General features: G+C 37.3%; 2 protein-coding genes across 2 annotated transcripts; both read left to right on the top strand.

Annotated features, from left to right (window-relative positions):
- The first annotated feature begins 341 nt into the window (after nucleotides 1-341).
- On the top strand, nucleotides 342-1,749 carry LOC131641013 (uncharacterized). The gene is made up of 2 exons (XM_058911350.1): nucleotides 342-869; nucleotides 967-1,749. The coding sequence occupies exons 1-2, from the start codon at nucleotides 342-344 to the stop codon at nucleotides 1,747-1,749; spliced, it is 1,311 nt and encodes a 436-aa protein (XP_058767333.1).
- A 5,064-nt stretch (nucleotides 1,750-6,813) lies between these two features.
- LOC131641010 (germin-like protein subfamily 1 member 7) lies at nucleotides 6,814-7,830 on the top strand. The gene is made up of 2 exons (XM_058911348.1): nucleotides 6,814-6,982; nucleotides 7,094-7,830. Exons 1-2 carry the CDS (start codon nucleotides 6,865-6,867, stop codon nucleotides 7,639-7,641), a joined length of 666 nt encoding a protein of 221 aa, XP_058767331.1. The 5' UTR covers nucleotides 6,814-6,864; the 3' UTR covers nucleotides 7,642-7,830.
- Nucleotides 7,831-13,041: the final 5,211 nt, after the last annotated feature.

Below are 13,041 nucleotides of genomic sequence, written 5' to 3'. Positions count from 1 at the left end.
GGCCCAGTTATGAAAGTTTTGCAAGATATCTCTCTGCGGGCATCTTCTTTATCCGAATCTCCCAATCCTTCTCCGATATCCGCCCAGAGCGTAAACAATAGTTTTTCTGCTGGAACCGTTCTTTGCTGTGAGCAAACTTCAGATACGGATATGATTCAAGGAAACAACAGATTTTGGGAGCTTTTAGACTCGAATGTAGGCGAGAAACTGAGGGTTATTATCTCAAAGTCAGGGGTGATGCTTTTTGATGGGAACAATGATGCTAGAAAGAAGATCTTGGCTTGGGAACTCGGGAACAGAAACATCTTAGAAGGAGCGAAGGAGTGCAAAAATGTGGGCTCATGATTAATGGCTCTTTCAACATAAGGGGTGGAGGTAGCATCTTAAAGAGGAAGAGGGTTAGCCAGATTCTGATCAAAGGCAAGGCTGATATTTTCCTTATTCAGGAATCTAAATTAGCGATCGTCGATGCCAGCGTTATCAAGAGCTTATGGCCAAAGGAGAATGTGGGATGGTCTTTTTCTAGTTCCCAGGGTGCCTCAGGTGGTCTGATAACTTTGTGGATGGAAGATTCTTGCGTGGTTCTGAACAGTTTCAAGGGAGAAGGTTATTTAGGTATAAAATTAATCAGAAAAAGAAAGCTTTATTATGTTGTTAATGTCTATTCCTCCTGTTTTATTCATCTCAAAAGGAAGCTTTGGAAGGAGTTACTTGAGCTTAAATCTAAGTATACAGATGGGGAGTGGTGTTTAGGAGGAGATTTCAACGCGATCTCGAATAGTAGGGAAAGGCGCGGCTCTAAGCTTCATGGTAGAAGTACGAAAATGAGGGATTTTGCAGATTTTATTTCAGCTACAAATCTTATTGATGTGCAGTGCAAAGGGAAGGCTTTTAGCTGGTACAGTGGGGACGGAACTTTGATGAGCAGAATTGACAGGTTCCTTTTATCTAATTCTTTGATTTCAGATTGGGGAATTGTTGGGCAATTCATTGATAAGAGACATATCAGACCATTGTCCGATTTGGCTATCTATCGATCATCACGATTGGGGACCCAGACCTTTCCGTGTTAAGGACGTTTGGTTCGACGATGGAGCTTTTTTATCCTTTGCTGAAAAAGAGTGGAAGCGTTTAGACGCCAGGGGCAGAAGTGACTTTGTTTTAAAGGAGAAGCTGAGGTTGCTCAAATTTCGGCTCAGCATATGGGACAGGGAAGTTTTCAAAAGATTGGATTTAGACATAGACGAAGGCATTGATGTTATTAATGAGGTGGATTCCTTGCTAGAGAGCTGCAAGGAGGTTATGATCAAGGAGATAGTGGTGAAGAGAAGTGAAGCTGTTTCTAAGTTATGGCAGAATTTGTCTTTGAAAGATAGTTTAGTAATGCAGAAAAGCAGATCAGAGTGGGCTTGCAAAGGGGATCTAAACTCTCGGTTTTTTCACAATTGCTTGAAGGATAGATATAGAAGAAACCATTTAGGCCCTTTAGTTTCGGAAGGAGGCATGCTGGAATCGGTTGCAGAGATAAAAGAGGAGGTGAGGAATTTTTACGCGAAGCTTTATTCTGAATCTGATTACAACAGGCCTGTGTTGAATGGAATCAGTTTTAAGGCCTTATCTGAAGTGGAAGTTTCTGTGTTGGAGGTGCCTTTTACCGAGGTTGAGATTCGGAATGCTGTGTGGGATTGTGAGGGCTCTAAAAGTCTTGGCCCGGACGGTTTCAACCTCAACTTCATCAAGAAATGCTAGAGTTTTTTGAAATCTAATTTCATAAGGCTCTTCATGGATTTTCATTCGATGGGAACTTTATCCAAGGCAATTTCGTCTTATTTTCTTACTTTTATTCCGAAAAGAGACAATCCTTTGGATTTAGGTGATTATAGGCCGATATGCCTCGTTGGTTGCATTTACAAGGTTTTGGCGAAAGTGCTGGCAGCAAGACTGAAAGTGGTCTTGGGAACCATAGTTTCGGAGTCTCAGAGTGCGTCTGTGCCAGGGAGGCAGATCCTCGATGGAGTTTTGATTGCTAATGAGGTTTTGGATTATGCAAAGAAATCGAAGCAAAGTACCTTACTTTTCAAAGTCGACTTCGAGAAGGCGTACGACCGTGTTTGCTGGGACTACTTGAAGTTCGTCATGAGGAGGATGGGTTTTGGTAATCGTTGGATGAACTGGATGAACGCAACGGTCTTCTCCAGTTGGATGTCCGTTTTGGTGAACGGAAGCGCAACCAAGGAATTCAAAGTCGGTAGAGGTCTCCGTCAAGGAGATCCCTTATTGCCTTTCTTGTTCGTTCTTGCAGCTGAAGGTCTTTCCGTCATTGTTAAGAAAACTGTGGCTGTTGGTGAGTTTCAAGGTAATAAGGTGGGGATGGAGTGTGAAGTTGACATTATTCAATTTGCAGACGACACACTCCTGCTGGGGCCTGCTTCATGGAAACAGATTCGGGCTTTAAAAGCTATGTTAAGAGCTTTTGAAGTCGTATCGGGCCTAGGAGTGAATTACAATAAATGCAGGTTGTTAGGAATCCATATTAGTGATCGTTTTTTAGAGGCTGCAGCCTATTTTTTATCTTGCAGGATTGAGTCAGAAGATTCAGAAGATTAAAAGGAAGTTGGACAATTGGAAAAACAAATGCCTAAGCCTAGGAGGTCGCATCACTTTGCTGAAATCGGTTCTCTCGAGCATCGCTATTTATCAGCTTTCTTTCCACAGGGCTCCTAAGAAGGTGTGTAGGGAAATTCAAAGAATCCAATCTAGTTTCTTATGGGGAGAAAAGGAGGGCAAGAGAAAGGTTCACTGGGTTGGTTGGGAGAGAATTTTTCAGCCTATGGAGAAGGGAGGTTTAGGGTGAAAAATGTCAAAGTTTTTAACAAGGCTTTATTACTTAAGTGGGTTTGGAGAATTTTGAAGGGCAAGGATGAATTATGGCTGAAGGTGCTGGAGGCGAGGTACGGTAATATTCTGTATGCAGTAACAGCAGGTTCGGTCACAGGCGGTTCTAAGACAAATTCAGCTTGGTGGAATAACATCATAAAGCTTGATCAAGATTCTGCGTTGCCGATTCTATTAGGTAACGTTTCTTATGAGCATGGGCAAGGAGATACGATTTTGTTTTGGGAATCGATTTGGTGGGGCGACTACAGTTTTAGGGATGCTTTTCCGGATTGTTATGCCGTAAGCAACTCAAAGGGTAATAAATTATCAGAGATGGGGAGGTGGAACGATTTTATCTGGGAGTGGGGAGATTTGGTTTTCGAAAGCATTGCTCAGGGAGGAATTCCTGTTACTGGTCAGCACATTTTATTAGCTCTTTTAGAGTCGATTGCGCCTTTGAGAGACTCACCGGACAGAACGGTTTGGAGAATTGATGTCGAATCAGGTTATACTTCAAAAGGAGGATACGACATGATGGCAGGTAGTGCAGAGGTGAAGGAATTGGATACTGATTTAAAGAGAGCTCTCAGTATTTTGTGGACTACCGACGTGCCATTCAAAGTGAGAGCTTTCATTTGGAGGTGCTTTCTTGACAGAGCTGCAACCAAAGAGTAACTGCTTAGACGAGGTATTTCGGTCCCAAATTCTGATTATAATTGCGTTTTTTGTTTGAATGCCATTGAGTCTCTAGCTCATCTTCTGTTCTTCTGTCTGTTTTCTGGTTTGGTTTGGAGAAATATTTTCCAATGGTTGGGGTGGCCGCCGGGGTTCGATTCAAGCGTTTGGAATAATTTCTTATTGTGGGGGAATAGTTTCAGGAGGTTCTGTAATAGTAGGAGAAAGGAGGGGATTATTTGGACGGCGGTAGTGTGGAGTTTATGGAAGTTAAGGAATGAAGTGATTTTCAAGGAAGGGAGTTGTAATATAGACGACTGTGTGTGGGATATAAAATTCACGGCGTGGAAATGGTTGATTACCGGTAAAATTGTGAATTCCAAGTGTAACTTCTACGAGTTCAGTAGAAATCCGTTGTTTTACTTTAAGTAGATGTCACTTGGTTTGTAATTTTGTCTTTGTGCTTTTTGCTCTTTTGTAAGCGGGTTCGAGTACCCCTAGTACTCGTTTTAGTAAAATCCTTGCTTATAAAAAAAAAGTGTTGACAAGAAGATTTCTAGCCATTATGCACGAATATGAAAGCAAGAAATTATGGGGTCCAAATGATCTTGAAAATAGAAAAATTATCCTGAAATATGAAGTTAAATGTGCTTTGGGATGATCATTCTCATATTGAGTAATCTTAATAGTGCAAAAGTTTTTATCCAGATGGACTGTTTGTAAAAAGTCATAATAGTGACAAATGATTTTACTGTAGTTAGACTTTTGTTGTTCCAAAATGATCATTGTATTTGATGTATTTGTATAGAGTGTGTGGGACAAATAACTTCAAGTATAATTGGAGGGTGAATTGTGGTATTTAAAATTCTCGATTAATTTTAAATTTTTGTTTCTTAAAAAATGAATAGTGTTAGTATCTTTTCATATTCAATAAAAAATGAACAAAAATGGGCCGCGATGGCCTAGTCAACTTGATCAAAGGGGTCGCGATGGCGCAATTTGTTTAATGCGATAGAGGCCGCGATGGCCTAGCCGACTTGATTAAAGGGGCCGCAATGGCACAATTTGACTTTACTCCGATTAGAACCTTTGCTGCTCGATTTCTCTAATGGAATTCATTGTTGATCCGAAGAGGTTGGAGGTGCCTCATTAAAAACCCTAGTAGGGAAAAGAGTACTCCTACCACCTTAATTTATTATAAGCCTTAAAGTTCTTCATTATAGAATCAAACTTATTTGACATTCAAATCTTAGAAAAACCTAAACTTGCGCTTTCTCTTATTACTGCTCGACGACGAGGTTTACACATTCCACTGAAAAATATTGGTAGCTTCCTCATTCCCCAGCTTTCTGCTTTGCCCCCTTCATCGAAGTACTCCAATTTTCACTAGGGCGTGTCAGAGGACGAGCCCGTGCAATATTCTTCTCGGGACTTCTTGTCTTTTTCTACGTGAGACCTTCTCTTTATTACTCTTGAATGTGCTAGATCCTTCTTGCCCGCGGATGATGAAAAAGCATTGTTTACATATGATGACAACTTACCACGTTGAATCAAGGCCACTATCACATTTTTGAGCTGCATGCAATCCTCTGTGTGATGACCTCCTACTCGGTGAAACGACCACCACGGTTCCTTCCCACTGATCGCCACCACCCTGCAAGTCCGCGGTGGTCTGATTATTAGGCCCATGTGATCTACCTTTCGCAGGATGTCCGATCTTTTTAATTGAGGGGCGTGAAAGGCCGCTCTCTCCTTCCGCGATGTATCCGGCTTCATTCCTGCGTATCGTGTCGCTGCGGATAAAGTTGTTTTTCCTACCAAGGCGAGCTCCTATACGGTTCGTTGTGAAGACTCCTCGGGACGCTAGGATGGTAGTCTTCCTTGCTGCCTTATTCCTTTAGAATGCTATAGCAGAAGAGGTCTATAGGTTCTTTCGTGACGGAATTTGGTTTTTGAATCGATGGACCCTCCAAGTTGTCAACCCGGGTATTATCCTACGGAGCCCCGATTTCATGAATAGCTCTTTTATTGAAACAAGCCTGGTACTCCCGAGTGTTTCTGATCAGGTTCGAGTAGTTATTGGGAGGAGTGTTTATAGGCGCTTCCCAATGTTTGCTCACTGAAAAGAACTGGATCATCTTCCACACTAGGTCGGGGTATCTTGAGATGGAATCCTTAGGGAGACCCATGTACCAGTCTAATGCTTCACCTTTAAAAGTTCCTAGCATAAGTACACACTTGAGAGTATTTGTATCCCCGAGTGTGGCAGTCTGATCGTCCATGGTCCTGATATGTTGTATGAGATCTATCATGCTGTCGAAAATGGTTAAGAGAGAGAGTTTAAAGTTTTACGGAATCCCAACCGCCCATACAGTGTCTGACATAGGCCGAAAATAGGGCAATTCGTGCTTGAGCTCACTCTCCATAGGCATTTGAGACTGTAGAAATTGTACAAAGCCTTACAAATTATAACTAACTTTGAACTTATAAACTAAAACTCAAATTCAAATAAACTTAAATTGAAATGACAAAAATGCTTGAATTTAAATGACAAGTCAACATTGCAAAACAAAACAATCGTGGTAATAAAAAGATTTATGGCCGAAATTTTGTTGGCAATTTGCACTATACAAGACCATGGGGACACATTAGGATGTCTCAGACGTGTTTAGTAATGAATACTTACGGGATGATCAAACAGATTTATTTTGTGTAAACCTATGGATTATATTAGATTATTGATAAAATTAGAAACTGAATTGATATATTTACAAAAAGTGGGAAACCACTTGGAAAATTAACTCAAAGATTGTCAATCTTGATTATCTAATGAAACGTTATGTTATAGAAATGTTCAAAAAGTAATTATCAATATATTATATTGTCCTGGTTAATTATTTATGGACAGGGTGAATCAGAAATGGTCTTTCAATTATACCTTGTGAACATACATTAGTGACGTTACATTTGCATACAATTAATTACTCAAAAAGTTTCCACATTCCACCAACTACTGTTGATAATTAAATATCCAGAAATTTGACAGTTTAAACTAATCTTAATTTTGATTTAGTCCAAAACTTTCCATTTTAATATTTGATTAACTTTGGTGCGGAGAATTAGCATGGTAGTTGTTAAAGAATGGTTCTTTATTTAATAAAAAATTAATTACGGTAAAGATCAAATGCAAACCACTTCAATGTTTTAACCTTATAAATAGCAAGCTATACATGCAACATAACTCAATTCTCACAAGAAAACAATAACTTCCATAATAACAAGAATCATTAAAGAGTAGTAGTGAGTTGCAAAATGAAAGTTCTTTACTTCCTTTTTAGCATCTTGGCTTTGACATCTTCTGTTTCCTTTGCCTATGACCCAAGTCCTCTCCAAGACTTTTGTGTTGCAATCAAAGATCCTAAAGATGGTGGTATGTATATATTTCTGAAAAATCTAACTATTTTCTTTTATTTTTTTAATTAGCTAATGTTGAGATTATAATTTTTTTACCATATTACATCTATGCCTCGATAATTTGCAGTATTTGTGAATGGGAAGTTTTGTAAAGATCAAGCGCTAGTTAAAGCTGAAGATTTCTTTGAACATGTTGAACCTGGGAATACTTCAAATGCATTGGGCTCTCAAGTGACTGCAGTCGCAGTAGATCAACTATTCGGATTAAACACACTCGGTATTTCTTTGGCTCGCATTGATTTTGCACCCAAGGGTTTAAACCCACCCCACACTCACCCTCGAGGCACAGAGATTCTTATAGTTCTTGAAGGTACTCTTTATGTTGGATTTGTCACTTCCAATCAAGATAAGAACCGTCTCTTCACCAAAGTACTCAACAAGGGTGATGTGTTTGTGTTTCCAATCGGTCTCATTCACTTTCAACAAAATGTTGGATATGGAAATGCAGTTGCTATTGCTGGACTTAGCAGTCAAAATCCAGGAGTTATTACCATTGCAAATGCCTTGTTTAAATCTGATCCTTCTATTTCTGATGAAGTTCTTACCAAAGCTTTTCAAGTGGATAAGAGTATAATTGATTATCTTCAAAAACAGTCTTGGTATGACAACAACTAGGTTGAGAGCATGATTAGTCATTTCATTTTGAATGAATTATTGACTATGAATCTTCACTCACCGAATACAATCGACCTTATCTACGTACTTTTATATTTATTGTAATAAATAAAATGCATGTGAGGAATATTTAATTCCACATCTGCTTTATTTGAAATTCATTTTTGTTCAATAAATATTTTTCTATCATATTTGGAGTTACAAGGATTTTTTAGAGTACTAACATATATTTTTCTACCTTATTTAGAGTGTTTGAAGAAGGGTAGAGAGACGAATGATTTTACTATAGCTAGATTATTGTTGTTCTGAACAGATTTTTTTTGTATTGGATGTATTTGTGTAGACTGGTCTTTTTAAGGTGTTGTGTATCATCATCATGAAGTGTTTATTGTTGTTAATTTAGGCAATTTCTTAATCCATCCGACCTTGATATTCTTAGGCACTTAGCGCAATTCCATTTTTGTCTTCTGCTTTCGAAGATACATATTCGGACGCACCTTTTTTGGCCAAAATTTGGTTTTTTCCAGAGCTACGTCTATGAAAGTATTTTAAACTAGTAAATGTTGGGAATAACTTCAAAATAATTCAGTTTAGGGAACATAGTAGGAAAACGATGCCAAGAACAGACAATATTAGGGAACATAATGGGAAACAAGAAGAACAACAAGGATTTGGTTATAACTGTTATTCTTTACTTTCTCTTTGAATCAGAATTACAAGTTTTATAAGAATAACAAATAACCCTCTCACACTAAATTAGGATTTTTCGTATGCAATAATGAGAGACTAGTATGCTATTTATAATAAACCTAACATACTAAACTAATGGGCTTTTTCACAAATACCCATTACAAGCTAACTTAGGGTACAAGTTAACTTAAAGTTCAAGCTAACATTTTGACAAACAGGCCCAATAAGAAATACTAACAACCCTAACATTTTGACACTCACATACTAGAACACACTTCGACAACAACATATAGGTCTTCGATAGCAGTATGCGAACAAGCTTCGACCTCGTGCATATTCTGTGTCGAACCAGAAGCTACCCTTCGACATGATAGAGTTCGATCCAATCCTCACAAATCTTCGCATTGGAATAAACTCTATAGTATCAAAGACCCAACTAGCTTTCTTCAAGCAGCTTTATCAACTACATACAGTGGAAAAAACTGGCAACTCGGCAATGTCTTGGTGATCATATCAGCAGCATTATGATCTGTCTAAACCTTCAACACTTGGACTTCTCCACGCTCGATTAGTCCTCCGATGAAATGCAACCTCACATCAATGTGCTTGGTTCGCTCATGATATGCTGAGTTCTTTGACAGGTGTATAGCACTTTAACTATCACATTTAACAGTGATACATTAGTCTTGAAGTTTCATCTCCTTCACAAAGCCTTCAAGCCACCATTCTTCTTTCACAGCTTCAGCGAGGATAATATATTCTGCTTCAGAGGTTGATAAAGCAACAAGCTTCCGAAGTGTTGCTTTCAAACTAATAGTTGTGCCAAACATAGTGAAAACATATCCATAAATAGATTACTGCTTTATTATCTTCAACCAAGGCTCCACCATAAATCAGGACTCTGTTCAGAGACCCATTTATGTACCAAAGAATCCACTTTAATGCTTGCCAGTGAGCCTTTCCAAGACTCACCATTTACATGCTTACAAGACTTACCGCGTATGCTATGTCGGGTCTAATATAGACTATAACATACATCAAAGAACCTACTATATTAGCATATGGGATGCCATTCATATAAGCTCTTTCGACATTAGTGCTAAGACACTGGTCTATACTCAGCTTAAATTGAAGGTTTGTAGGAGTCACAACAGGATTTGAATTTGACATACCAAACTTTTTGAGAATCTTCCGTAGGTATGCCTCTTGAGATAAGCATAATTTTGATTATTTTCTATCTTTTCGAATTTCAATTCAAAGGATTCTGGATGTAGCTCCCAAATCCCTCATATTGAGTTCAACCTTCACCCTTATTACATCTTCGGTACTGTTTCTTGCTATGAGAATATCATCCACATAAACTAACAAAATAACAAATGAATTACCAAGTAGAAATCGGAAGTAAGCACAGTGGTCAAACTAGCTTCTAACGAAATTTATGCGTGCCATGAACTTGTTGAATCTCCTATTCCACTGTCGAGGAGATTGTTTTAGTCCATATAAAGATCTGTTTAGCATGCACACATAATCTGCCTTCCCCTTTTTGACACCCTTCAGGTTGCCTCATCAGGATCGTTTCATCTAGGTCACCATACAAGATTCCATCCTTCACATCCATTTGTTCCAGTTCAAGATCGAACTTTGCCACCATGGCAAGCAACATTCGATTGGACATATGCTTCACAATAGGAGAAAACACATCATTTAAGTCGACACCTTCTTTCTGAGTGAAACCCCTTGCGACCAACCTTTCCTTGTATCTCTTTGACGCTGCTCCTTTGATTCCTTTCTTAACTTTGAAAATCCATTTACAGCTAACTAACCTTTCTCCAGCAGGTTTCTTGATTAACTTACAAGTGTGATTATTATGAAGATATTTCATCTAATCATTCATGGCCTTCAGCCATTTAGTTTTATTTCGACTCCTTATAACTTCCTTATAGTCTCTAGGTTCTTCGTCTAGAACCTCACTTGCAAAGATTAAGGAATAAGCTATAAGATCTGTATACTTAAGTCTCTGAGGTGTCTTGATGACTCTTCTCGACCTATCTCTTTACAATAGGTAGTCATCGACAGTTTACTCAACTTCCTCAGCATCTTCTGTAACACCCAATTTACCCCGTCGAATATTGATAAAATCAGAGTAATAAAATTCCATTCAACATAAACCAGGATGTCACATTTCTCCATAATACAAGCACTTACTCGCAATTAACAATAGATACATAACACATTTAAGTCAGATGAATCGATCAAAACAATATAGTCTTCAAAAATATATTTTATTATGCAGCGAAAAAGATTCATAATTCAATTAAAATCAATACAACAACTTAGTTCATCATCATTATCCGTAAAAGCTTCATCAATCAAATTAAATCAATCAAAGAAAACAAATAGCATTCATCCCCCCTAGTGTTACATATCAGAGCAATGATGTTAACTCGAACTAACTGAAGGTAACTATCCCTCACTCCTGATCACCTGCACGTTACCAACATCGGAGTAACATTCAAACAGAAGGGGTGAGATATCATAACAATATAAGGAAGCGTATGATAACAAGTATATGAAGAATAAATTCATACACATTTCACCACTTCGCAACATCATCATTACATCGTTAGTTAAACAATTATTCAACATCAAACAACTCATCATTACATCATTAGTTATACAATTATTCAACATCAAACGACTCATCATTACATCAATTGTTGTACATTTATTCAACATCAAACAACTCATCATCATTCGTCATCATGTAAAATGCAATGAGACCAACATCGATTCAAATGCATGTGGTACCAACATGGAATAAGCCCCTATCTCAAAAGCCAATAAATAGAGGCAGCAACAAAGCATAAGCCTTCATCTTAATTTGCCAATCCAGGCCATCTTACAGTGCATAAGCCCCCTATCATGAATGTAATGTATGCGACAAAACATGCAACAACAACAACAAAAATTTTGCAACCACAAGGCATAAGCCTTCAACATTTGCCAATCCAGACTAACAACAATAACATCATCATACAACAACATAATTATGCAACAACAAGGCATAAGCCTTCAACGTTTGCCAATCCAGGCCATCACTTCATCGTCATCACAAAGCCACAACAAAAACGCACAAACAACAATTAGCAACCAAGATTAGTATATCTTTCTCAAGCAATCAACCATTCTAATGCATAAACATAGCAAATTCAAGTAATCCGTTTTCATCAAAACTTGGCTCAAAAACCATTCAAACGACTCCAGTAAATTATGAAAAATTCACTAAAATTCTTGATAAATCACTATTGTCAAAGACCTAATTTAGTTTTTCAAAAATAAAACTTTTTAAGACAGAGCTTGCTAAGCGCACTATCAATTATGCAGAAAAATTTTGCAACTGCTCGCTACTGTCACAGCCACTAATTCCACCACAAATCCATCTTAGACAATCCTGTTTTACAAAAGAATTATATATTCGTGCTCCTCTAATCATCTAACATCTATTGGGACCTTAAAAACATGATTCTACAAAGTCACTTTTGACACTAATTTTACGGTCAAAACACTGAATTTCACGAAACACAACAACAACACCAATTATCATGCAATATAAGTCATAGTGTCGCCCTCGGTTTTTTATATCTCGCGTGAGATACGAACCGACTCTTCTTTTTTGTTTTTTTGAGTTTTGAAAATCAGAGAGTCACCACCGACTTTTATTTTATCCAATTAAGGAAAGGTTTATAAAAGAAACAGAAAAAGACCTTTAAGAGATTTTGGGTTCGGGGGTAGGTTATACAAAGGGAAGGTATTAGCACCCCTTTGTATCCATGGTTATCCATGGGCTCTTAATTGCTTAGCTCACTTGTTTGAATCATTTGTCTTGCCTTGAAATGCTTGTATGTGGTTTTAAAATACCTTTGTAAATTAACTTTGTAATGATCCTTGTGCGGATGTATACAAAGTGTTTATCTTTAACTTCGTAATGATCCTTGTTTGGATATATACCAAGTATTGTCTTTTTTGAAAGTTTTATTTTGAAAAACAATGAATATGTGAAACATTTGTTGTTTTGATTTGAGCAAGCAATTAGGAGATCTACCCTAAATTTATAAGGTCCTTTCCCATTTCTTTTAGAAAATTTCTCCTTTGACCGGATGTAAACAAAAGTTCGGATTTCTGTTTGAAACAGTAGAATTGATTTTGAAAAGAGTAACAGAGGGATTACCCTGAGAGGTGCAAGTGTGATTGTGTTTTGATTCAGATATTTTTGTCTTTGAAGTTAGTGACCTAACGCTTCAGTTATTATCTTTTGACATACACGCAGTTTTATATGTACAGAAATTAAAGTGCGGGAATGTAAAATGCGGAAAATAAATCTACGATATTACATCGATTGTGCGAGAAATGTAAACTACGCTATTTACATCATTTTGACAACCTATACACTTATCTATGAATTTAAATTGCAATAAGATAAAAGGAAATATTTTTGGATTTTTTGGATGGTTGATTTTAATTAAAATTAATGCATAATTAATTTAATTAAATGAGAAAAAGGTAGAAATAAAATTTAAACCTAAAAAATTAAGTCTAAAATATGTTCATATTGCTTGTTAATTAATTTTAAAATAAAACTAATTTTTTTGGATTTTTGAGATTGTTTTGGAAATTTATTAAGTTGAATTAACATATAATTATACAAATAAT

This window comes from Vicia villosa, unplaced genomic scaffold, assembly GCF_029867415.1.
Source record: "Vicia villosa cultivar HV-30 ecotype Madison, WI unplaced genomic scaffold, Vvil1.0 ctg.003450F_1_1, whole genome shotgun sequence".
NCBI classification, from domain to species: domain Eukaryota; kingdom Viridiplantae; phylum Streptophyta; class Magnoliopsida; order Fabales; family Fabaceae; genus Vicia; species Vicia villosa.
Note: the sequence above shows the minus strand (reverse complement) of the source record. Positions and strands in the feature narration are given on the sequence as shown.